Source organism: Bolinopsis microptera, chromosome 1 (assembly GCF_026151205.1).
Source record: "Bolinopsis microptera isolate Bmic1 chromosome 1, MBARI_Bmic_1.0, whole genome shotgun sequence".
NCBI classification, from domain to species: Eukaryota; Metazoa; Ctenophora; class Tentaculata; order Lobata; family Bolinopsidae; genus Bolinopsis; species Bolinopsis microptera.
This window is the reverse complement of record NC_087072.1, coordinates 25,198,866-25,225,565: the sequence shown is the minus strand read 5'-3', so window position 1 is coordinate 25,225,565 and position 26,700 is coordinate 25,198,866. Positions and strand designations below refer to the sequence as shown.

Below are 26,700 nucleotides of genomic sequence, written 5' to 3'. Positions count from 1 at the left end.
TAGTAATAAAGGAGTCCTTTTTCTTATTCAACGAAAATTGCGTTAAGAAGCAATAAAATATATTCGCTAAGAAGCTCAGATTCTGTGCAATAAATAGCTAGTCCTAACTTTGATAAACTTTCTTGAATCTACAGGTATGATAAGGATGAAATCAACTGGAAATGAAGCAGAGAATAACAGCACGATGGAACAACTGCTTCAAAACAGTGACATGGTTGAAATCAGAGTCGATAAGGTAATTGCTGTTAGCTAATATTATCATCGTTACCTTTCGTGGACCAGTGCAGCGAGAAATGTCATGACGTCACATTTTCTAAATTGTGTTGCCACTTTCTTATATAATTAACATCCTAACTGAATACCGAATGTTGCCCTGCTCTAAGAACCACCTCTTTTAGGTGACAAGTGGAGGATTCTTCTATGTTCGAATTTTATCACCTGCGGAGCGAGCACACCAGACTAACTTCAAGGAATTACACCTGACACCACAACAAGAGGATGAACACTGTCGGGCTCTTGATGAGTACGCTGCTTTCAACTTCATCTCTCTTCCTGCGGTTAGTACTTCTTGTAACACCTCTGGTTCTCCTCCGATCATTTCTTGTATTAAGTCACTGTGCCACGCTTTTATACACCTACGATACGATAAATTATCCAATTTCAAAGATACCATTTTCGTAATTCTAAATATGTTTTGTGACTTTGAAAATTTGCCAGGCTGATCCCGATAAGCTGCTAAAGCAGCTTGTCTTCTTCAAGAGTAGAGATCAGAAATACTATCGAGGTATCGTAGAGAAAAGAAAAGACATTGCAGAGAAAAGAAAAGATAGCAACATTCAACTTTTTCATATCAGAAATGTAAAAATCAACCCATTTCTCGAAACGATATCGAAATTTTCTTATTACCTTTGAGCTTTGACATTTCCAAAAATGTTGTGTAAATAATTATTTATTTACATCTTTGATCTTAGCCAATTTATGGTTTATCCACAGTCCACACCCGTCCTATGTCCATAACGTTCAACTAATGCATCTCTCAATTCAAAACAGATAGATACAAGGTCAATGATTATCAACATTCCTTTATCTGATATCCGGCTGCTCCCGGAGAAGTTTGGGATAAAACGCTGGCCTCCAAAAATACTACAGTTCCAGTTAACGCAGGTAATCCTTTTTTAGGGACACTTTTATCTGTTATTATCTGATGTTTCGGATCCCATGATCATAAACATTGTTTATTTGAAACCTTGCATTTATTTATTTTAAAGTTCAGTATTCGGAGACAGTATATATCCAGGTGAAGCCAGTAACATTAAAGATGAAAGACGGGATGATAGCAAAAGAAAAGGAGGACACTGAAACATGGGACACTGCTGCAATCAACTTTATCAAGCAGTCCATCAAATTAGCGATAGTGGTCTGCAAGATCTGCAGTATGAATCCTGTTACAGGGGTGTATGACGTCATGATGTACAAGCAGAAAACCGTCAGTGAAAAGGTAACTCCCAAATTCACCAATTTTTAGGCATCTTAAGAAAGTAAGAATTGGTTGGACCCTTTCCGTCTCCGTTCCATTGCCAAAAATATCAGATTTTTAGTCTCAATCACAGCAACAACGAGGACTTATCTTCTAGGCTGTTTGTATAAATGAGGAAGTGATAGTGAAAGGCTTTGCCCGGAAGTCCTTACCAGGAGAAGAGGCGTCATCAGCCAGACCAACCCAAGGTCCTGACTTCTCACCGACTACAGGAAGCATTTCAACAGCCAACATATCAGCAGACTCACGGAGAAACAGGAGTCCGGCAGGAAACAATACAGATGCTAGTGTTGGGGGAGGCTCTGACAGAGCTAGAGGACGAGATATTGTTGGGAGAGATTCTCCTAGATCGGGAGCCCTGCCTCAATTCAACCTAAATGCTCAGTGAGTACTTTGTTATGAAATGTTTTGATATCAAGACTTTGTACACTAATGTCTAATCTTTAAACATATAATTTCATTGAGTTCGATATAAGAAAAAATCTCGGATTGCGTTTCTGTGGCAGCTAAATGTTACAATTTTCTAATCTTTCCCATATTCAGCAAGCGTTCGCCTCAAGCCTGTCCACTGATATTAGGTTGTGAAGACTTGCAACCAGTTAACAGTATAGAGAGTTGCAACTTCGAGAAGAAAATCAAAGAACAGTACATCAGAGGCCGGGGAAAGTCCCATACGGATCTTAGCTTGATTCAGAGATACGGCTGGCCTTTCTTTGAAAAAGGTAAAATTATTTGTTAAAACAACGAACTATCATTAAATATAAATATCACCATTTAAGTTTAAAACGATTTCTATCAATTTTGCTGTCATTATTTTTGAGTCGTAAAGTCGTAAAGAATTCTTATTTCAAGACGAACCTCTTATCTCAGTGATAACAATTCTCAGATAATTGATGGCAAGGAATAAAGTTATGTCAATTTAAGTGCAACAATAAGAGCCAGGGAGTCTGCACTACCTGTTGTAACAGTGTCCCATCTCACAGTTTCAGTTCGCAGTCTCTTCAACACCAGATCTAAAAGTAACTTGTGGTCTAGCAGCCCTGTTGCCAATGAGAACACTATGTGTCTTGTCACGTGACCCCAACAAGCCTTTAAAATACCTCCGGAGGTTCTCTCCTCTCAAAATAAGGACGGCCGGGTTCAGGGCAGCATTCACGAACATGGGCACGTACCCAAATATGTAGAAGAGAAGGTACTGGTCTCTAGCGTCCAGTTTTTCTATTGGACTGTTGATCCTGTCAGCCCAGTAGACAGGCTGAAGAAGAGCGAAACTAGAGCAGACGAAGAAGAGGAGAGTTATCATGATAATGGTTATCTCAACCTGCCTGTTCTTCCTAGCCCCACTCTTCTCTGTTGCGCTCTGACCATCAGTCCTCACAAGGTAGAACACTTGAAAACCTGTCAGCACCACAGCTACCACTGCTGGCAGTGTTATTGGGATAATGGTCAGGAACAGTGCCCAGATGAACATGTCCCTGCTTTGCAGTGGCTTGCCTGATGATTCGTGTTGGATGCTCTTCAAGAGACCAGGTTCGTAGAAGGTGTTTTTGAAGAAGTTAACAGAGCTGAGAGGGTTGTGACCCTCTTCCTTGTAGGTTGAGAAGAGAACCAGTTCAACCAGGAACACTGATACCCAGATACCGGTATAAAACAAGATACACACCATCACTACTTTCTTCTTAATCCGGGTAAAGGGGGACATGATGTTCATAGTCCTTATCACAGAGAACAGCAGACTCACAAACGCTGATAACCTGAAGAAGATAATGGTACAGAAGTAAGAGAGGACAGCTACCCAGAAAAGGGGTGCTGACTCCTCAGCCTGGACGATAAGGAAGATGAGGAAAGTAAAGAAATGGAGAAGTGTGGTGATACCGGTACACAGGTCACTGACTCCCAGGATAAAGTAGATAAAGGGTACTGTCTTGTTGAGCTTCCTCCAGTAGAACGTTATCACCACTAAGTTCAGAGAAACTGCAGTGAAAGCTAGTAGTAGGTTGGTGAGCATGATGCAGGAGGTTGCTCCTGTCCCCAGGTAATAGTAGGTGGTTGGATCTTTAGGATCCGTTACAGGGCCCGGAGAGGGGTAGGGGGTCGTGGTGTCCTCAAGTAACATTCCTGAATTTTTATGAAGTATAGTGTTTATATATAACATGTGAGGGTTGAAACTGTGCAACAATGCGAGCTATATAAAACCGATACTACCACTGCACAAAAGTAAAAGTCCTAGCACTGGCCTCTGGTCCAATAGATACGCGATGATTGAAAACCATGACAATTAAATAAATTGAGTCAACCATATCACCGTTCTAATTGAATTAGATAATGACCTCAGTGGAAATGGTGCGATGTGAGCCAAAGTAACCACATCACAATCTTGCGACTATCATTACACTATGAGCTCGCTTCAACACGTCTTAATAATCACTGCTCTAGAAGTTGATATTGAGGGAGAAACTATAAAGTTTTTGAAAGCAGTTTGGATTTATGTAGAGGTTTGGGTTTGGGGTACGTGTTTTTTGTTGTCCAGCAGAGCCATCTACAGATTTTTGTATGTGACTTGACATCTAGCATCTAGAGTAATAAACCATCATCCCAAATATGCGAATAATCCATACAACATGATATCTTTACCGTCTCTTCTTCCCTATTCTATTGAGCACACATGTCTGTTACGAAGTGCCTAACTTTTAGGTTGATCACAATAATATGGTTCTCAAATATCCCAGGAACTGTATTTGGTGGGATTGCGTAACTTTGCAATGAAGCCTATGTAGTAGTGTAGTGGTGTAGTAGTGTAGTAGTGTAGTAGTGTAGTAGTGTAGTAGTGTAGTAGTGTAGTAGTGTAGTAGTGTAGTAGTGTAGTAGTGTAGTAGTGTAGTAGTGTAGTAGTGTAGTAGTGTAGTAGTGTAGTAGTGTAGTAGTGTAGTAGTGTAGTAGTGTAGTAGTGTAGTAGTGTAGTAGTGGCAGCTGGACTAAATGTTTGGTATTTTGTTGCAATATTCGCGGTTTTTTTAACGCCAAATGCGACGCAAAGGTACGGTTACTGCTATTAATTATAATAGATGCGGCAAATTATGATCCGAAATACTAATGTAAGTGATTACGGTGGGATCAATAACTTTTGGTCAAGTTATTTTTTACTCAAATATAAGGCAGTAGGTTAAGATCGCCGTCAGAGTAATGCAGGTGTTATCCTAGCCAAAACTACATGTCATAGTTACGAAACTACGTTAACAGATGAGAGCAAGGCTGCTCTTACAACTCGTCATAAAATAATATTTGTGATGCGGAAAACTGCTGATACCCACATTTCACCCTGGCTCCATAGTATGAAGAATTTGTTTCACTTCTAGAGGAAAAGTTCGAATAGCTAAAATGCGATTCCCCACGCACTTAAATGTTACATAATATGGAGTCATGAGAACTGAACGAAACAAATGAGCATTATTCTGGAACGAAACTCTCACGTATTGATAATAACGAATGATAAAGATAACGGAAGTCTTAGTCACAGATGGGCACATCTGATCAACAAAATCTGATTTTGTTTCAAATAAATCAGAACAACCATGGCACCATGGATAGGAGCATTATGAAAAGTACGCGCTACATGGCCACCATGAAAAGGAGACATGACGTGCTGTGAGACGCAGTAAAAACTGGTTAGGATTGAGTAATGTCGTTAGTAAGGAACAAGTTACCAGTTGTCAGGTCCCCTGATCCCTGGACGGTAGTATGGCAAAATGAAACATGAGCATCCTCCGGTAATGGTCAATCTCTTTATGGGGCTCTGCGTGCCATGACTGCACTTGTTTGGTAGATAAAATAAGTTATGCTTCATTGAAGCGAAACTTTGTATGGCTAGCGAAAAGATGATAACATTTTCGTGAAGACTATGCTCATTATAAGGTAATGCATGGTTGAAGTTTGAGCCATTTTTGAGTTACAACGGTCGACTGAATTTCCCCAAAAGAATTGAGATGACAATAAAGTATCGAGTGTCGGTGATGGACATTAACGTGAAATGGTCGTTGGTCGAATAACCACAAGATAGTCGGGGAGACTGTTCCAGTCTCAGACTCACAGATTGTAGCTTTCTGTGAACCGTGTTTACATGAGGGTTAATTATATTTGGTTGTAATATTGTGATTAGGGGGGACGGATATTAGAGACCTTCCCTATCTTCCTTATTATGTGTTTTAATGTCGGCGTTCGAGAGTTCGAGATATTGATATAATATCATGAATCATGATATGATTTTACTCGTAAACTATGAATTAATGTTAATTTGAATATCAATCATTATATAATATGGGCTTTAATAGATAGTATCACATTTAGTGATGTGTGAAATGACTGGATGGGAGGTAAAACGGTAAAACGGTAAAACGGTAAAACGGTAAAACGTTACAACACTGCGACCATGCTGAACTCACAGGATCACAGGATGATTGTACTATTATCTTATTACAATATGATATAATCAGACTCCTTCCTAATTCTGAGCTAATAATCGTTTAGATAATCAGTTGAAATAAGAGTTATTGATACTAGAAGATGGGTAAGCTAGCTATAACAAGGTATGTAATAATGTGGTGGGCCCTTTATTTCTCTAAGATTACGGTTGCTAGGACAGATAATAGAAAATGGGCCGAGAAAAGCCAACTTGGATAAGAATATATAGCAATAATTAAAGGCTTTAACTTCAATTATTACATGTGCAATCACTTTCTTAATTGAGATAAGACTTAATCGGGTCTTTGCATCCTGATTCCTGACGCAGCCGAATGATCTGAAAACAGTTATAGAGGGTTAAATGAGGAGTCACGTTTAGTCAGGTCCACATCATTGCAACCGTCGCTGGCTCCAGTAATCTGCCGGCTAATTAGTTGCCACGTGGCTGCTTGATTTACTGAATCGAGAAGAATGAAAAGTATAAGGTATAAGTTGACAATATGTTTGTGGTATTACTCTACATCTCAGAGCTCCGGCAGCTGATATCAATTACAACCGGTAACGAGGTCTGATCGTCATCTTCTTACAGCGTTCGATGTCTGTGTGAAGGTAAAATAGTGACTTCCTCTGGATCGGGCAGAGGTCGAGTGTTATCGGGATTACTTCTGTAGTAGTTGTACAGCAATACTACAGTCCCATTACTTTAGTATTGCTGTACAACTACTACAAATTACAACCGGTGTTGATAATGGACCACAAGTCATATTCCTGAAATAGCACCATTAATTGGACATGTAATATTACAGGTAGAGACGGGGTGTTGGTGTTCCCTCCAGACAACACACTGCGAACTGAACTCACTTTTCTGCTTCCCCTGCTTAGCAACATCGCTAAGGGAACATATGGTACATTCCCACGATCTTACTCCGTGAGTTATAAGCTACTTTTCTTGTTTCATAAGCATCTTATTCATTTATTTGTCTAAAATTGTGTTTCATTGGAGTTTTTACCAATTTAAATTGTGCATTTCTAACCAAATCCGCAGTAACAGTTTAACGTTTATTCCTGTTATTCCCCCAGCCCAAGATATTGATCATCGTACCATCCTGTGAGGACGCTGATCTGCTTATGAATTACTGTAGAGAGTCCCTGGACGAGTCTATGAAATTTTCTCTAAGGTAAGTTCATAACATCTGAGTAGTTATTTTCATATCTGAGGAATAAATGGCATTTTTATGAATTTCAGCACATCACTTCTTAGCCATTCATTTGATAGTAGACCTCGTTGAAATACAGCGAAATGATCACAGGTATTTATGGTCTGTCGTGGAATTCTCCGCATATAGCATCTTGTTCTGTTCATTATACGGATTCCGGGAATCATTCTCTTTAAGCACTCTCTTTAAGCATCAAATTCTGCATTGCGATATCGTTAATTTAAAAATGAGTAGTTATAGGACTGTCTCCTTTTTTCAGTGTCCATAAAGCGTATACCTTGTCCAAATGCTGTCCTCATGCAGAGTTGTGGAACACTCAGACCATCTTGATTGTAACTCCTGACAGCCTGGTTAAAACACACACCGAACACATTCCTTCTGACGGCAAGTAAGTAACACACACCGAACACATTCCTTCTGACGGCAAGTAAGTAACCCACACCGAACACATTCCTTCTGACGGCAAGTAAGTAACCCACACCGAACACATTCCTTCTGACGGCAAGTAAGTAACCCACACCGAACACATTCCTTCTGACGGCAAGTAAGTAACCCACACCGAACACATTCCTTCTGACGGCAAGTAAGTAACCCACACCGAACACATTCCTTCTGACGGCAAGTAAGTAACCCACACCGAACACATTCCTTCTGACGGCAAGTAAGTAACCCACACCGAACACATTCCTTCTGACGGCAAGTAAGTAACCCACACCGAACACATTCCTTCTGACGGCAAGTAAGTAACCCACACCGAACACATTCCTTCTGACGGCAAGTAAGTACCCCACACCGAACACATTCCTTCTGACGGCAAGTAAGTAACCCACACCGAACACATTCCTTCTGACGGCAAGTAAGTAACCCACACCGAACACATTCCTTCTGACGGCAAGTAAGTAATAAAACCCACACCGAACACATTCCTTCTGACGGCAAGTAAGTAACCCACACCGAACACATTCCTTCTGACGGCAAGTAAGTAACCCACACCGAACACATTCCTTCTGACGGCAAGTAAGTAACCCACACCGAACACATTCCTTCTGACGGCAAGTAAGTAATAAAACCCACACCGAACACATTCCTTCTGACGGCAAGTAAGTGACTTACTGGACAGTATTTTTATAGTTGGAAGGTTACAAGGATATAGATTTGGTGTATTTCTTGTGAAAATTGAATTACATGTAACTAAAAACCGGTATTTTCTCAGGAGTATTTACTACAACTGCACCTGTCACGTGGTGTTACATAAGTCACATGATCTATTTACTCGACATAGAGAGAGCATGCAACAGATATTAGCAGGGTTGAGGGAGGAGAGGAGTGAACAGGTACAGTTATTATTGTTCTAAATACTTGCTGTTATGGAACATTCTACCTACTGTCTCTTCAGCTTAATACGATTACTCATAAAAATTTCTCCTCGTTTTCACTTGCTTCATTTGAGGACACTATGCCGATTCTTTACGCTTCTAAAAATTGTACTGTTTAAATCTATTGAATATCTCCAACATAACCACTACAGGAATACGCACACGCGTGTACTGTTTAAATCTATGGAATCTCCAACTTAACCACTACAGGAATACGCACACGCGTGTCAGATCACACTTTTTTCGGACGTGTGGTTACCAGTGTTCCACGCTGTGATCAGACAGTTCATGACGGATCCTATCATCATGTTGCTGAACAGAACAGAGGCTGCCCTCTTTGGGGGCGTCACTTCCGTACGTACATTATATTATATCATATTCCATTTTGTATTATTCTCAATATAATATGTTGAGAATAATACAATACTTAGTTTTATTTCGTTTCATACATAATATTATTATGTATGAATCGAAATAAAACTTGCAGTTTTTAATTAAATTTGTGGAATTTTGTATTGTCAAATGTTTATTCTAAAGCCCTATGTTATGATTTGTGTTTCTTGATGCTTTTAATTAACTTTCAGTACGTTGAAGAATTCTCCAGTGCAGCTTCCAAAAGAGATTCTTTTATATCTACGACAAGAAAGTTATGTGATAAGAAGAAGAAAACTGCTATCCTTGTAAAATCTCGCTCTGAAGACTTGGTGCAGGTGTATTTTCAAATATATTTTAATCCTTCAAAGTTGGGACTTTTTTACAGTCCATTATAATTTTCTACTGCTAAGTACTAATACTTCAGTTCACGTCTATTTTATCTGCAAGGTACTAAAAAGTAAAGCTGTGCCATGCACCGAATTAGATACAAATGGTTCACAGCTCCAAAACTGGTCTCCTGGTAGCGCTATGGGTATGTTTTTAGATGTTCTTAACTTAAATTCTACTGCAACTCCAAAACCTGAATTAACTAGGTCGTGACAGAGAGGGAGAATCAACACATGGGAGTATTCCACCCTTTTATGATTCATTGCCTTTCAATGCTGATTTGTAATAGATTTTGAGAGGAAACAAAAGTGTTTCTACTACGATAATTTGACTACTTTTCACTTTCGCCCCTATTTATGGCAAACGCCGTGCTGTCCACAAATATATAATTAACGAAGGAACACGCGAAAACAAAATTATTATTTGATAGCGCGCACGCGCATTTTTCAACACGTGCTTGTAGATCACAGTGAACGGGGGAACTACAACTCGTTCTATCATGACAGTCAAACCGAAACGTTAAGTAGATTAGTGATTACACTCAACTTTTACCCTAATGTAGAGGTTTGATCTAAATTAGACCCCACATGATGTACATCATTTATACCGTATTTTATCCCAGTTATTAACGACGTGATGGCTGCGAGCTACTGTGTACAAGACTGTGATGTGATTCTGCACTATGATATGCCTGGCAGCTTGACTGCCTTCAACAACCGGCTGTCCTTCTTAGAGTCCCATCTGAAGGGGCTTCTTACAGTGAGTCACTGAATGATATGGCCAGTTTGGAATAATTGTAACTTTTAGATAGTGTTAATAGCATATCGCTGAAATCTCTCACTAACATACCCATTACACAGGCTCAGGATTGTCTGTCCATCTTCTTCCTAACGGAGGATGAGGATCCACAAAGTGTAAACAATCTGGTCAAGTATCTGAGTAGACACAGTGTTACCGTACCGAAGAGTCTTCAAGAAAAAGCTGACAGGGGCGAGGTGAGATCAATTTTCAGATTATTGTTGAGAGCTGCTAACAAATATTCGGCATAATATCAAATTAGAATCCATTGTAGATAAGCCACAAACTAGTTGCGATCATTTGCAGAACATAAGACAGAAAGAGAAGTCAGGAAAAGATCTGTGCCCCTATCTGCGGCAGTACGGTTCCTGCACTGCACGTGCTTGTTCGATGAGACACGTGGTCCTCGTCACAGACGCTCCCGGATCCAGTCTCAAAGTTATGAACCTCCCGCTCAAAGGCAAAATCAGGGTGAGATTCCAAACGGGTTACATTTTAAGCTGGCGTGTAAGAGATAATTTGCGAATTTGAACGACATATTGTTTAATTTCTAACTAAAAAAAGTAACTGATCAGGTGAAAGTAAGCTCGGTAGCAGATGGGAACAGGCTCTACGGTAGAATAATGTCAGTTGATCCTGATCCAGGTAGTTGTTCTAATGCTGAGGAGGAGTTCCAGAGATACAGTGATAAAGTCCAGGGCTGGTTCAATGACAAACCTTCCCTTATCGGTACGTTTTCGTTAGTAACACTACAAATTTGCATTTGTAAGAACCTTTTCTAAAATCGTCATTGTGTAATCATAAAATAGGTTAAAGACACTATCCCATTATGAGCAATTTGCGCATTGAAACGCTGCTAGTTATATCGTTTGTTAAGATATCGCTCAGCTCTTATGGTTGTTACAAAACCATTAAATTTGCTAGATAACATTTGTGAAATTACCGAAGAATTACCCTCAATCTTTTTACAGACGAGGACCAACTACGAGAAAATCTTAAGCGAGGAAAAGAGGTTATAGTGGGAGTGAAAGACAAGAAGGACGGGATATTTTACAGGCAAGCACAACAATTCACTCTAACAACTAATTTACTGTTAAGACATTTCCAATCCGAGAAGACTCCTCGACGCAGTAAAACTTATTTCATTAAAAAAACTAAAGATTGATGAGTATAGTCAAATTGTACACGTTATTTACCCACACTTTCGCTACCACAGAGCACGTGTCAAGTCGATCCGTTACAATGCGGACCGAGAAGGAAAGCTAGACGGTATAATTGGTCAGTGCCTGGACACCGGCTCAGAAGGACTCTACCCGCTGGAAGCTGTGTACCGTTTCCCTGCTCGGCTAGCTGAACGTCCTGCCTTTACCACTGAGCTTATCGTGTGCGGGATAAAACCAACCGAGAATGATCTACATTTCTCCAGTTATTGTAAGAGAGAGTTGGTTGGTAGGGTGGTGGGGGAAGTGCTGGAGGGTAACATCGAGCTAGCTCTCGGCAACACTCTCTGGGTCAGGTTTGTCAATGCTACTCGGTAGGATAGTCAGAATAGGAAACTTTTTTCCAGCAAAATCTCACTCGAAAAGTTAAGATATATTTCCGGTGATCATGATCTAATCATGAAATGTTAATTTTAACTTCAAATCTCGACTGCACTTTGATACTCTGAAACTTTGTCCCATTTTCTTACCTAAAACTATCCCCTTCTCAGAACACTTGAGAAAAGGCAGCTGTTGAAGAACTTGAAACTTATGTCATCCGAGCTTAGTGTTAAAAAGGTCATCTCTGACCACATGTTTGGTGTGTCCAATGATGAGGTTTGTACTTTGATATTTGTTTGTAAACAAAAATTTTCTGCCCCCTTGTTTATAGAAATCCTTCCGCTCGACAGTGCAGTGTGCACTGTGGAGAGCGATAATATGTCTCGGTCTACACTTAACTTACACTTAACTGTACAGTCGGACGTTAAAATTGATAACTGATGATTTACACGAAACCAACAACTGAACCACTCTCAACTCCCAGCACATAAAACTGCTACGAGCAGCTGTAAGAGAAGCACTTCCAGACGAGGTACCAGATGAGATCAGTGACGTCACGATATCACGTGTCACTGTAGATAAGAGTTCACAGCACGTGGTGTGTGTCTCTCATATAGAGTCTCCTCACAACCTTAACGTTAATATCGTCGAAAACATGGCCAGGTTGGATTATTTATTCTTCATTTCTTGGTTTGTTGGAGAAACTAATTTAGTTCCTTTGGTTTAACTTAGTATATTATTTACAATACCAGTGATATCGTTAATGCTTCTGTTTATTTTCTACAATTTGATATCCCTTTCCTTAGTTTGGCAGACATGGAGGACCGGATTAATAACAACAAACTCTTAGACAGTATACTACCCAGCTGGTTACCAAAACACACTTATTGTATGGCGAGATACAGCAAGGATAACCGGTAAGAACTGGAGGAACGTTACTAGAATTTCAGCTTTTCACTTCAATTGTAATTGTCTGATTCACAAGTAACAAGAACATTCTTAAGTATCATTAATACTCATTACTCATTCCAGCTGGTACAGAGCAGAGGTATTGAAAACGTGGCACGACAAGTACCACGTGTATTTTGTAGACTACGGTAACGAAGATAAAGCTGTTCCTTCTAACTTCGTCAAGACTATACCGTCTCATCTTTTAGAGGTAATCTATCCTGTTAACTGTGATTCTCTGTACCGTCTCATCTTTTAGAGGTAATCTATCCTGTTAACTGTGATTCTCTAAACCGTCTCATCTTTTAGAGGTAATCTATCCTGTTAACTGTGATTCTCTAAACCGTCTCATCTTTTAGAGGTAATCTATCCTGTTAACTGTGATTCTCTATACCGTCTCATCTTTTAGAGGTAATCTATCCTGTTAACTGTGATTCTCTGTGATAATCCAATCTTTTAGAGGTAATCTATCCTGTTAACTGTGATCCTCTGTACCGTCTCATCTTTTAGAGGTAATATATCCTGTTAACTGTGATTCTCTATACCGTCTCATCTTTTAGAGGTAATATATCCTGTTAACTGTGATCCTCTGTACCGTCTCATCTTTTAGAGGTAATCTATCCTGTTAACTGTGATCCTCTATACCGTCTCATCTTTTAGAGGTAATCTATCCTGTTAACTGTGATTCTCTATACCGTCTCATCTTTTAGAGGTAATCTATCCTGTTAACTCTGATTCTCTGTACCGTCTCATCTTTTAGAGGTAATCTATCCTGTTAACTGTGATCCTCTGTACCGTCTCATCTTTTAGAGGTAATCTATCCTGTTAACTGTGATTCTCTATACCGTCTCATCTTTTAGAGGTAATATATCCTGTTAACTGTGATCCTCTGTACCGTCTCATCTTTTAGAGGTAATCTATCCTGTTAACTGTGATTCTCTATACCGTCTCATCTTTTAGAGGTAATATATCCTGTTAACTGTGATCCTCTATACCGTCTCATCTTTTAGAGGTAATCTATCCTGTTAACTGTGATCCTCTGTACCGTCTCATCTTTTAGAGGTAATATATCCTGTTAACTGTGATCCTCTGTACCGTCTCATCTTTTAGAGGTAATCTATCCTGTTAACTGTGATTCTCTATACCGTCTCATCTTTTAGAGGTAATCTGTCCTGTTAACTGTGATTCTCTATACCGTCTCATCTTTTAGAGGTAATCTATCCTGTTAACTGTGATTCTCTGTACCGTCTCATCTTTTAGAGGTAATCTATCCTGTTAACTGTGATTCTCTATACCGTCTCATCTTTTAGAGGTAATCTATCCTGTTAACTGTGATTCTCTGTACCGTCTCATCTTTTAGAGGTAATCTATCCTGTTAACTGTGATTCTCTATACCGTCTCATCTTTTAGAGGTAATCTATCCTGTTAACTGTGATTCTCTATACCGTCTCATCTTTTAGAGGTAATCTATCCTGTTAACTGTGATCCTCTATACCGTCTCATCTTTTAGAGGTAATCTATCCTGTTAACTGTGATTCTCTGTACCGTCTCATCTTTTAGAGGTAATCTATCCTGTTAACTGTGATTCTCTGTACCGTCTCATCTTTTAGAGGTAATCTATCCTGTTAACTGTGATTCTCTATACCGTCTCATCTTTTAGAGGTAATCTATCCTGTTAACTGTGATTCTCTAAACCGTCTCATCTTTTAGAGGTAATCTATCCTGTTAACTGTGATTCTCTATACCGTCTCATCTTTTAGAGGTAATCTATCCTGTTAACTGTGATCCTCTATACCGTCTCATCTTTTAGAGGTAATCTATCCTGTTAACTGTGATTCTCTGTACCGTCTCATCTTTTAGAGGTAATCTATCCTGTTAACTGTGATTCTCTATACCGTCTCATCTTTTAGAGGTAATCTATCCTGTTAACTGTGATTCTCTGTACCGTCTCATCTTTTAGAGGTAATCTATCCTGTTAACTCTGATTCTCTGTGATAATCCGCATAACTAGTATTTTAGAGGTAATCTGTCCTGTTAACTGTGATTCTCTGTGATAATATAATATATATAATCCAAATAACTAGGAAGCTCGTGTTAATCTTGGTGGCATATTGAATTTGAAAGTTGATCAGGTAGATTATAATATTATGAAAATAATTATAAAAAACTAAGCATAGAATAGTGTAAACGGAGCTACTAAACCAGTCTGGTTTAAGGTTTATAATATTATCCGGGAATTATTTCCCCGAAAAGTCGTGGACACTGGTAACCGATAATTTTCCGCAAGGGTTGCCATAGTATTATGAGGACAGACTGCGAGTCACCTCAGATGTGCCCCCGCGTTCCCTCCGCTAAAGCATCGGGAATTATCGCGGGTAGCACTCAACAGCCAAGATATTATTGTATTGTAATGTGTTACACTCTGTGATATAAAGTCTTGTAGAGTACAATACGCATTATACCTACAATTTACCCAAGGAATGATTACCTTCAGTTGCCGTTCCAAGCAGTGCGGTGTAAACTAGCAGATATCAGCCCCATAACAGAGTACTGGAATCCAGCAGACCAGCAGGTTATGTCTGAGGTTACAGAGGGGGAGGACTTCTATCTGGAGCTCATGGAGGGACCAGGTAACTTGGGGACATATTCTCAACAAAGCCGTCAAACTGCTAGTCTTGGGATCACATTTACCAACACATAATGATGTTTAGTTATTAAGATAATAAGCTAGAGAGCATTTTGGATATCTACATAAACCACATTCCACCATACCTCCCTCATTTGATATCTACATACAGCGGGCACTAAACCACATTCCACCATTTCTCCCTCATTTGATATCACGATAATATATCCCTCAGATGATGATAATCTGTACACAGTAAAGTTGAGTTACACAGACGATGGAGCTAGTCTTGTGGACATTCTCTGTAGAGAGCCAGCTGGTATGAACTCCTCTCATATCAAGAACAGTGTTTTTGGGGACCTCATGGAAACGGTGAGTTATTTACTGATCAGTAGATGATGTTTATCTTTTATTTGTACTCCGAGGAGTCCGCATATTATGTTAAAGTGCTTCTCGTAGTCAAAATAAGCTTCAGCATGGTTGCGCAACATAGCATTATAGTACAGTTAAATGTACCGTTTTATATTGTCGAAAGTAATATTATAACACTATCGTATTCAGCGGTTATTTAAGCCAGATTTTATGGCTATTCTTTTATTTTCAGTTGTACAAGAGCAAGGAGGATTACCTCTCGTTGTGTTCAGCTGATAAACTCGAGTCTCAGATAACATCACCTGACTCAAGGATCACGCCATCTGATCTGGTGACTCTATGTAGACTCACTAAAATTAGAAATCAGGACCAGGACATCCTGGATCATCTCATAAGATCTCTCACTCATGTAATCTCAAAATCAGGTTCGTGTTTATTATACTGCTCCGTAATCTAATTTCGTTTTATTCCGGATTATTGAATGCTTGGCTTCGAGCTCTCCTTTTGTAGCGATGTTGGTAAATATTGATACAAAAAGGAGTACTAGATGTGTATAGTGTATACTAACCAAGCATTAATGAAGGTTTACTCCCCATTTCAGATGGCTGGAGTAACGAAGTGGTACAAGAAGTGTTTCTAGGACCTCTAATAGACAAGCTAGCATCTCCCTCAGCCTTACACGCTGCTGTGGCTAACCTTATATCAGCCATCGGCACAGATACAGGTGAGCACACCCTTCTAATCGTTATCACTGATAATTTCTTTATCAATAATATCACGATGTACTGAAACTGTAGTCAGATTTAAAGTACATCTCATTATTTATCTCACCATTTACTGCACTGTTAACTAAGTTAATCTAGCGTCCTGTTAGTAGTTAAAAGCTAATCTAGCGTCCTAAACCTCCTACTTATCTCAGAGGTGTTTAATCACTGTATCTTGGAGACCAAGTGTATAGTGTCCCTCTGTGAGCTGTGTGTCTACAAAGCGGACCAGACCCCTAAGTTACTGGCAGTGTTACATGCCATTGAAACGTTAGCTACTGCTATCACGGTGGGAGAGGGAGGAGCTACTGCTATAACGGTGGGAGAGGGAGGAGGGGACGCGTTAAAGGGATCTGACTACATTCGCAAGGAGATTGTTGCTACCGGTTGGTTAATGGTTATTCCATTTTCAACTTTCAAACTTTTCAGATAAGATTTTTTGGAGATTTAAAAAGCTTATTTACGTTATATACGTACCAGGTTGAAATGGGAAAGTCGGATATTTTAATAGTTTAACTGTGTTATTCCTGCAGGACATGTTCGAACATTATGCAAGTTCGTCCGAGAATCTTCGGATGAGTGTCTGGAGAAAGTACTGATCGTATTAGCAAGGATATTTGAAGTCGAGAAAACTTCCAGTATGTTTTATAGTTATAATACCTTTTAACCTAAAATCCACTAGGTTCAGAAACACACACTACATCATCATGAACTGCGTAGACTCCGCCTCGTTCTCCTTTTACCTTCCCATTTTTATATTCTGTGATTACAATCGCTTATCGCTACCCCAAATATACTAATTTGAATAATTTCAGGCAGTCAGCGTATATACAGAGGCTTCAAAGAGGAAGGGGGTATTATAGATGTTTGTAAAGCTACTAGAAGGACAAACTCTACTGCTATCATTGATATCGTCAACTCACTCGATCTGGATAGACCAGAGGTTAGCAATAGTTGTTATAATACAATTATATACAATTATGTGATATATCTTGATAGTTATAAATGGTTGGTATAATATTCAAATATTGGTTGTAACTTGCTTTTCAGACATTAACTATTCTGAAGAAAGAAGGTCTGGCTGAATGGTTTAAAGCTCTGAGAGAAAAGAGAAGAGATTTTGGGACACGTATTGCGTGTGATCAGTTCTACAAACGTATTTCATCTCACAAGGTAGACATTTTCTACAATCTACAATTTATTTCGTCTCTCGATGTTCAATAGATCAAATAGTAGTTCAAACAGTAAACAGTAAACAGTAAACAGTAAACAGTAAACAGTAAACAGTAAACAGTAAACAGTAAACAGTAAACAGTAAACAGTAAAAAGTAAACAGTAGGGGGGGGGTCAACCTCATTTTACCTCATGAGGCCAGCCAAAAAAGGCAAAATTGGGATGAGGTAAAATGAGGTAAAATGAGGTAAATAAATCTAGTTTTCTAAGCCTTTTTTTAGAGACAAAAAAGGTTTATTCGAAGTCATTATACTATAATTCGAGGCTGTGCATGGTCTCCCATGATATTTAATGGTTTATTAGGGGTGATGTGGTCCCTGGGAAGGGGCATTCCCAGTTTAACCTACTTACTCTCAAAACTTGGGGTAAATAAAACTTCGCATTATAATTATTATTTATGAAAAGAAAATTGAACATTTCAATTTCCATGATCCATTAGGAAATTGTTAATAGCACTTGCTAAGTTTTGTAAAGGAATTAGCAATAACTTTAGTGTCACTTTGGCAGTTGCCAATTTATGGGGATATTTCCGCATTGCATGACATGGACCATTTAAATAATATCTTAGTTTGATATTGCGATTATCGAGTCACTCTGAAACAAATTGTGTCTAACTAGACCAAATGTAAACAACAGTTGTGCATGGAACTGGATTGGATATCTACATGAATTTAGTCGAAATTGCATAGTGAAAGGTCATTTCATAATAAATTACTCATATAAACTCATACTTCATACTATTCTAAGTTCTTATGTACATGTTCAATGTTTCGCTGTAGAATAAAGGGCGGTTCAGAAAACCACCTTTCGTTGAAATAATTAGATATCACCTCTAATTAGTTGCTCTATAGGGTCGGGAACAACCAAAAAAATTTTTGTGTCTCTAAGGTTTCGTATAATACTGACTTGGGCCACGCCCATATTTTTCACCAATTTTTAACAGGTAAAATTCTCTAAATCGTCAATTTAGTCACGAAGGAGTTTGGAAGGAGTTCTAAATGTGTGCTCTTCTAATAGAAACAGTAGGAAATGGTTAACTTTAGTCGAGGTTTCAGGTCTCTACAATGTCGGGAAGTTCCTGCAGGAATTTGCGCATTGCGCTGAAGCGCAAGATTCACAGCACCAAAAGCGAAGGTCGTAGAGACATGAGACCTTGACTAAAGTTAACCATTTCATACCATTGCTATAAGAGTATGCCACTTTCAGAGTCCTGAACACACTCCTACAGCTCTTAATCGTCAATTATATGAATTTTACCTGTTAAAATATATCATCTTTAACTGATATCAATTTAGTTTAACACTGTTAATTTTTTTAAAAAACATAATACTTCACACCAAACTAACGCACAATATGATAGTATAAAAAAGGAAGGTTTTCCTTGGATTCCAAATTCAACTTTGATTATATCCTGGCACTGATTATCATTTGGGCAATTCCACCGTGACGGACACCACGATTATGCCATTTTTTAAAGTTCAAACGAATGTTGTGCTCAGGATGTTGCTTCTTTATCAGCTTAAACTATTTATTAGTCCACATTTAACCTTTCTATAGGTTGTGTGAAAATTTCAGACCCCTACCATTATTACTTTCTGAGATAGCACCCCTGTGACGGACGCGACTTAAATATGACACTTTTTTGGGTGTCTACTCAGAAGGTACCCAAATCTATCTCAAAACGTTATCTATTATCTCTAATTTGGACATGCAGTGATAGAAAAAGGTTGAGGGATTTCTGAGATACCATTTTTTTGGAGATTGCTCAGTTTTTGTTTGCGTGGCGCCATTTTCAAATTGTGACGGACGTGACTGTGACGGACACACGTTTTTTTTCAATTTCTCCAAATCTTCTATTTGACACTATTATCTTGTTCAGTGACCTTCATTCTATATTTATGCCAATTTTTAGGCCGCTAGTACTTCCACGAGGTCTGCAAAAGCCAAAATCGTCCATTTTGGGCATACACGAGGGTATCAATCTAGGGGCAGCAATTATTTCTCTACTTGAACAAATTTATAACTCTGGTAAAACATTCATCTCTGTTCAACACATCACACTGTTGAGACCATCTCCCAAAAGTTTCATTACTTTAGTGTTTAAAATGTGGAAGATATTGAATTTTTACTTCAAAAATATGCGAAAATAGGGTAAAGTCCATTTTTTGTGCCTTTTACCCCTGAAAAAGGATAGGGCAAATAAAATGGCAAAACTCAGTAAATTTAATTATTGAATTGCATATGATGTTATTTGATAGTCTAGTCAACATAGTCAAACCTTATTTGACTTCAATTTGTCTTGGTTTTAGTCAAAATAATGGAAATATGGATAAAAATGGCTAAAAGTGAGCCGTACGCCCATATATGGGCATATACAAAATTATACATAACTCAGTCATTTTCTGTCCAATTTTCGATTTGACAACATCGTTTTGTTAAGAACGGTCTCAGCTTTAACAAAAATGCATTTAAAGTCTGTTAAAAGATTTTTTGGAGCATTTTCAAAAAAATGTGACGGACGCGACAAGTTGGGACCCCCCTTCCAAAAATTTTTTCTTAAAAGATACAAGCCTGATAATTTCTACGGTACTCCCTTACCTTCAGAAGAGATAGGTTACAGCGGTTTTTCAATATAAATAGCACTATGTGGCTCTGAAAAAACTTTTTTGCTTAATTTTGTGACGGACGCGACACCATCTTTGTGGAAATTTTTTAGAAAAATTATTCGAGTAACGGTTTTGAAACTTTGCATGGCTCTCATTCTTATGCCTATGCTTAAGTGTATGGAATTTCATAGAGAAATATTCCTGCATACCCAAACTATGGCCCTTTGAAAATTTGAATGATTTTTTTTCATTTCCGAGTAATGTTCCTTTGAATGAGAAAAATCAAAAGTTAATGCAATTACTCCAGTAGCAGGGAATAGTTGAGTGTGCACTTCGATGTATACGATTTCTGACAACACAGGGTTGTTTGATAGATCATTCTTAACCAAAATCGTTTAGGTACGCAATTTGTGTCGCTAGACATAACCCTACAGGGCAAATTTTCTAAATTACCCTCAGTCGCGTATACGGGATTTTTGTATTTCAGCTCCTGAAGGTCATAGAGACTTCAATTTTAGCTTAAAATTACCGCAATGGCCATATTTATATACAAGTTCTGAAGCAACATAAGGTCTCCAGTGCTTTGTTTTATAGATATTGACAAAAAACTGTTTTTTGGCTCAGCGAACCAAAAATGGGACTGAATTTTGGTAACTTGAACTAGGAAGATCGTAGAGACTTGAATTTAAGCTTAAAATGAGCGCAAACATCACATTTATATACAACTTATAAAGCAATATAAGCCATTTAATGCTTATTTGTTAAGATATTGACAAAAATCGGTCATTTTGGCTACACGCGTGAGGAAAAATACCAAATTGGGCAACAACTTTGGTCTTTTTTTGACCAGTTTTGTGCTCAAGTTATTAAAATGTGCTTTGATGTTGTAGATCGGGTGTTTTCTTCCAATATGGGTTTCGGTATAAATCCGGAAGCACCCGGTTCATGGGTGATAGGGGTTAAAAACCCTAAAATGTCAGGCGATGGGCGAGACAATTGTCTGAATTTGGTTATAAAAACACTTGCACTCTTTGCTAGGGTTTGCTTTTTTCTGCTTTTTTCTAACTACTAATCATCCGCATCTAGATCATTCTCTTTTAGATACATGATTTCTATAAGGTACATCCGGCATGATGTAAATTCTATATCAAAGCATTTTAATGTGGTCTTAACAAGTTGCAAGATATTCAAGTTCACTAATAAAACAAAGATTGTAGGTTATAATCCTTCTTTTAGTTTTACATTTTGAATAATTTTGGCTACACAGGAAAGATACCAAATTGGTTTAGCAAACTAAGATGGTAGGTTATTTATCATTCTTTACATGATTATTGACACAACTTCATTATAGTTAAACCTGTATTATTTTAAATATTTAATATTTATCCACACTCTCCATAAGAATATTATTGGGAGTCATTTTTGTGGTTAAAATTCGATTAAATCAGTATTTCCAAGCAAAAAACTGTCCCAAATTTCTCCTCCGAATATGGTCCGCTAGTTCGAAATTTAAGCACTTATGAACGCTATTGTTAGACATAACATTAGTGTAATACCACTGAGACCAGATGTAGTGATCTATTCAGATAAAGCAAAGAAGGTGCATCTGAATGAGGAGAACTTTGCTGATCAGGGGGGAAGCCAAGGCGAATTTTGGCGAATTATGTATCAATTAATTATGGCGATTTCCAAAATCCATTAAGGCATTCGCCAAAATTCGTCAAAATTCGCCTTGACCTCCCCCCTGATCAAGAGAAAAGAATATGAAGAGATATCAGCAGCTGACAGAATTGAAGAGATTGCAAGCTCCAGACAGTAGCAGTTCGAGTTCGAGTTCGAGGCATTTACAACTGCAGCCTCCAAACCTTTATGAACCACTGCACCTTGAACGTAAACACTAAAGAGAAAAAGGCCTGCATGAAGATCGCTGAAATTAGCATGAGGGCATCATACACCATCTATCTGTCCAGAAACACCATTATATGGACAGATGATTGGGAGTTAGTCCAGAGGCTAGTAATTGCATACTGCATAGTAGGAGCGTATACGGTATAATGTTTGTAGAATGTAATTATTTTTACAAACTACCGTTCAAAACTTATAGATCAAGTGATTGCCTACTCACAATTATATTACAACGTCGTGGGGTCAGTTGATAAAAATTGTTGCTAAAAATCAGGAGCAAGCGTCTTGAAACAGGATACCATGAATCTGAATAAGTTTTAAGTAGTTTCATTCTACGTTTAATATTATCATTGGGTCGTTTACGTTAAAGTTATATTCGGCCATTTTATAGCCTCCCCCTCAAAAAGCCCACAATTACTCAATATTACGTCATGTAAAAGAAGGATAACCTACAATCTTTGTTTTATATTAGTGAATTTGAATATCTTGCAACTTGTTAAGACCACATTAAAATGCTTTGATATAGACTTTACATCATGCCGGATGTACCTTTAAGAACTTATAGAAATCATGTATCTAAAAGAGAATGATGTAAAGGGGGATGCATTAGTAGTTAGAAAACTGATCGCTGTAGCGGAAAAAAGCAAACCCTAGCAAAGAGTGCAAGTGTTTTTATAACCAAATTCAGACAATTGTCTCGCCCATTGCCTGACGTTTTAGGGTTTTTAACCCTTATCACCCATGAACCGGGTGCTTCCAGATTTATACCGAAACCCATATTGGAAGAAAACACCCGATATACAAAATCAAAGCACATTTTAATAACTTTCGAGCACAAAACTGGTCAAAAAAAGACCAAAGTTGTTGCCCAATTTGGTATTTTTCCTCACGCGTGTAGCCAAAATGACCGATTTTTGTCAATATCTTGACAAATAAGCATTTAAGGGCTTATATTGCTTTATAAGTTGTATATAGATGTGATGTTTGCGCTCATTTTAAGCTAAAATTCAAGTCTTTACGATTTTCCTAGTTCAAGTTATCAAAATTCAGTCCCATTTTTGGTTCGCTGAGCCAAAAAACAGTTTTTTGTCAATATCTATAAAACAAAGCACTGGAGACCTTATGTTGCTTCATAACTTGTATATAAATATGGCCATTGCGGTAATTTTAAGCTAAAATTGAAGTCTCTATGACCTTCAGGAGCTGAAATACAAAAATCCCGTATACGCGACTGAGGGTAATTTAGAAAATTTGCCCTGTAGGGTTATGTCTAGCGACACAAATTGCGTACCTAAACGATTTTGGTTAAGAATGATCTATCAAACAACCCTGTGTTGTCAGAAATCGTATACATCGAAGTGCACACTCAACTATTCCCTGCTACTAGAGTAAATATGAAACAAAAAACTTTTGTTGACCTGTAAGGTTAAGAGTCTAATGAACATATTTTAACCAAAATTAGGTGCCTATCTTAACATTTTTCATTTTCACCAAGTGGAACCTTACCGTGGAATTGCCCATTTCTCGATTGTTCTCCATTTTCCAATGCAGTCAGCAAGTTCCAATTAAGGTAGACTAGGTTTTCGAATCTTCATATTATGTTCAGAAGCAGGCCAGAAGGGGTTGTTACCAGAGGAATATCTTCTTGGAACAAGGGAATTAATGAGGTCTTCATTTATAACTCGTCAGTGACAGTCCGGACAGGATGAGCATTGACGAGATCCACTGATTACTTCATAGCTCGTCATTGATAGGATCAGTATTAAATGAGGTCGAATGATTACTTCATAGCTCGTCACTAACTGTATCAGCATAACATGACTAACAACTAACGAGGTCCAGTGATCTCTTGCTGATACGTCAAGACAAGACCAGTAAATAGCTAAAAATATCGAAAAAAATGAGCTTAGAAATTACAGAGTACAAATGCCTTCTTCACAACTAACTCTTCGGCCTCATCTTTTTAAATCACTCATTCCCTCTGAAACAAGATAATGCTTAGGACTAGGAGGAACTTAGTTAAATTCTTTTATGATTCAGTAAGAGGAAAATTCCTTAGTAAGCTAACATTCTTTTGTAGGATGTTACCACTTATCATATCTGTTATCCATCATAATCCCACAACTAGACCCTCTTATTCTTGAGTCTTGACAATGACAGTAGCAATGTACACTATTTTGATGCTCGGTCCAGGTCTCCAAGAAAACCTTCCTTTTTATATTCTCATATTGTGTGTTAATTTGGTGTGAAGTATTATTTTCTTTTTTAAAACTAACAGTGTTAAACTAAAATGATATCAGTAAAAGATGATATATTTTAGCAGGTAAAATTCATATAATTGACGATTAAGAGATATGGGAGTGTGTTCAGGACTCTGAAAGCGGCATACTCTTATAGTAATGGTATGAAATGGTTAACTTTAGTCAAGGTCTCATGTCTCTACGACCTTCGCTTTTGGCGCTGTGAATCTTGCGCTTCAGCGCAATGCGCAAATTCCTGCAGGAACTTCCCGACATTGTAAAGACCTGAGACCTCGACTAAAGTTAACCATTTCTTACTGTTTATATTAGAGGAACACACATTTAGAACTCCTTCCATACTCCTTCGTGACTAAATTGACGATTTAGAGAATTTTACCTGTTAAAATTTTTGCCGAGATTTACCTCATTTTACCTCATGAGGCCAGCCAAAAAAGGCAAAATTGGGATGAGGTAAAAAGAGGTAAAATGAGGTTGACCCCCCCCCCCCACAGTAAAAAGGTTTATGTGTTGATTTGAGTAGCACGAGGAGTAACAGAACTGATTCTATATTATGTTGTTCGACATTTCACTAACCTACTAAACACACTGATGCTACGTGGGTTTCACTGTTTCACAAATCTTCAGATAGAAGAGGAAGATGATCTGGCACTGAACGATCCCCCGCCCCCAGTCATGACCCGGGCTCCTATTACAACACCTATTGATCAGCCAACAGAGGTAAACGCCAGAGTGTTGTCCTAGTTATGTTCCAGATATTGAGCGACATTCAGATTAATGCACTGCTAAATTAATAAATCTCTATCCTCTTGTATTGCTGGTTTCGTCGTCTTCAAATTTCGATAAAATATCTTCTACCTAGGTTAAAGGAGGTATTGGACTGGACAGCATCACAAAACAACCTTTAGTTTTATGGCACCAGAGAAAGAGGAAAGTTGGCATCAGTATTCAGATTAAGGATGTGGGGAAGTACAAGATGTTGCTTATTGGGGATAAAACACTAGAGTTCTCTACTTGGAACTCAGGATTTCTCTTCAAGTTCAAGTAAGCTCGCTGAATTTTGACTTTTAACTAGTAACTAGTTTTTGATGTGCCATTGCATTCTTCAAGTGCCCTCCATCATATCAGTTTCTCGATAGAATCTGAATGTAAGTTTGACAATTCTTCCAAAAAATGCCTTCAGACCTTTAATCTTTCCTTTAACCTCCTTCTCTCTAGATACGATCTGTTCGCTGAAGTGAAGGATATGAAGGTTTCTGCAAACAATTCAGAAGTGCGAGCCACACTCACGAAGATGGAGCCTGTAAAATGGAAAGGGTTACTGCAGAACGGTGCTAAGAAGGGAACTATTAAATTAGATTTCAGTAGAGCTGTAGACTCAGACGATGAAACTGATAGCGAGGAAGAGGAGACAGTGATGCCTCCTCCACTACCAATAGCAGAGAACGTGAGACCAGAATATGAGCATTTTTAGTTGTCATAACTTTTACTCTTCACCGGTTAAACAGTTTACAAATTCCTTGTATGAGATCGAAACACAGAGGTAAATCCACCAATATTGAAATTTTCTCTAGAGTTCCCCATTTGATGTATTTGCTGTTCAGGTTGAGATCTGTATTGGAGAGGAGCCGAGTTCTGAGGAGTATCTTACCGAAGAAGAAGAGATCGGAGACGACTATACGAAGTCTTTCTTCAACGAGATCAACTATGATGCTAACTCTGATGACATGGATGGCTTGGAGTAGTGAAATAGTTGGGATAATTGTAGCAATATTGTTACGAGTTTTACATGTTTTTAATCAATTTTTATAGGTTTTATTTGAAGGTATTTTTATTTGCTGATTATTTTAATGGTCATAGTATTTTATTGTAATTGATTTTCGAACATTTTATTCTTGTTGATATTCCTGAGACAATTTTTATTTATGTTGGATGAGTTTCAAAGATTCCTAGACATTTTGTTAACTTAAATTATAGTTGACCAATCTAGTTTATTCCTAGATAGGTTCTAAAAATAACCGCATTTTAGTTAGAATCGCGACCGCTGAGATAATCCTCTTAATTCAGGACTCACCAGAACTTGAAGTTTGGGTTTATTTCTGTTTTAACTTTTAAAAGACCTGATATTCCTGAAATTAATCTAGATCCATTTTTGGATTTTTCTCTTGTAGAATGCTTTTTTATCATTCTCAAATATTTTTTGATTTAATGTTATGATAATATCGTAGTAAATTTTTCAATAATTGTGTTACAAATTCGATCAGTTTCACAATACAATTTAACTAGTTCAATAGAGTCG

At 38.1% G+C, this 26,700-nt stretch overlaps 1 protein-coding gene across 2 annotated transcripts; it reads left to right on the top strand.

The window, feature by feature from the left end:
* The first annotated feature begins 138 nt into the window (after positions 1 to 138).
* Positions 139 to 26,696, top strand: LOC134825955 (uncharacterized). 2 transcript variants are annotated; one of them, XM_063838162.1, is made up of 37 exons: positions 139 to 235; positions 399 to 557; positions 718 to 858; positions 1,051 to 1,164; positions 1,298 to 1,498; positions 1,635 to 1,921; positions 2,081 to 2,259; positions 6,802 to 6,923; positions 7,076 to 7,173; positions 7,472 to 7,600; positions 8,426 to 8,546; positions 8,799 to 8,942; positions 9,173 to 9,298; positions 9,411 to 9,495; positions 9,973 to 10,109; positions 10,211 to 10,345; positions 10,455 to 10,619; positions 10,724 to 10,877; positions 11,120 to 11,204; positions 11,365 to 11,664; positions 11,860 to 11,965; positions 12,174 to 12,352; positions 12,496 to 12,606; positions 12,722 to 12,848; positions 15,132 to 15,267; positions 15,499 to 15,635; positions 15,868 to 16,060; positions 16,237 to 16,359; positions 16,555 to 16,718; positions 16,749 to 16,785; positions 16,933 to 17,037; positions 17,215 to 17,342; positions 17,450 to 17,572; positions 25,029 to 25,121; positions 25,264 to 25,445; positions 25,620 to 25,848; positions 26,006 to 26,696. In XM_063838162.1, the coding sequence occupies exons 1-37, from the start codon at positions 146 to 148 to the stop codon at positions 26,144 to 26,146; spliced, it is 5,286 nt and encodes a 1,761-aa protein (XP_063694232.1). In that variant the 5' UTR covers positions 139 to 145; the 3' UTR covers positions 26,147 to 26,696. The 2 variants fall into 2 exon arrangements, with proteins under 2 accessions (XP_063694232.1, XP_063694231.1); XM_063838161.1 differs by having other exon boundaries at positions 16,555 to 16,785.
* Positions 26,697 to 26,700: the final 4 nt, after the last annotated feature.

Coding starts and splice junctions, on each gene's coding strand:
- LOC134825955 (XM_063838161.1), top strand. CDS start 146: ATGAAATCAACTGGAAATGAAGCAGAGAATAACAGCACGATGGAACAA. Junction 10,620..10,723: donor CGCTCAAAGGCAAAATCAGG/GTGAGATTCCAA, acceptor GTAACTGATCAG/GTGAAAGTAAGCTCGGTAGC. Junction 12,849..15,131: donor TACCGTCTCATCTTTTAGAG/GTAATCTATCCT, acceptor GATTACCTTCAG/TTGCCGTTCCAAGCAGTGCG.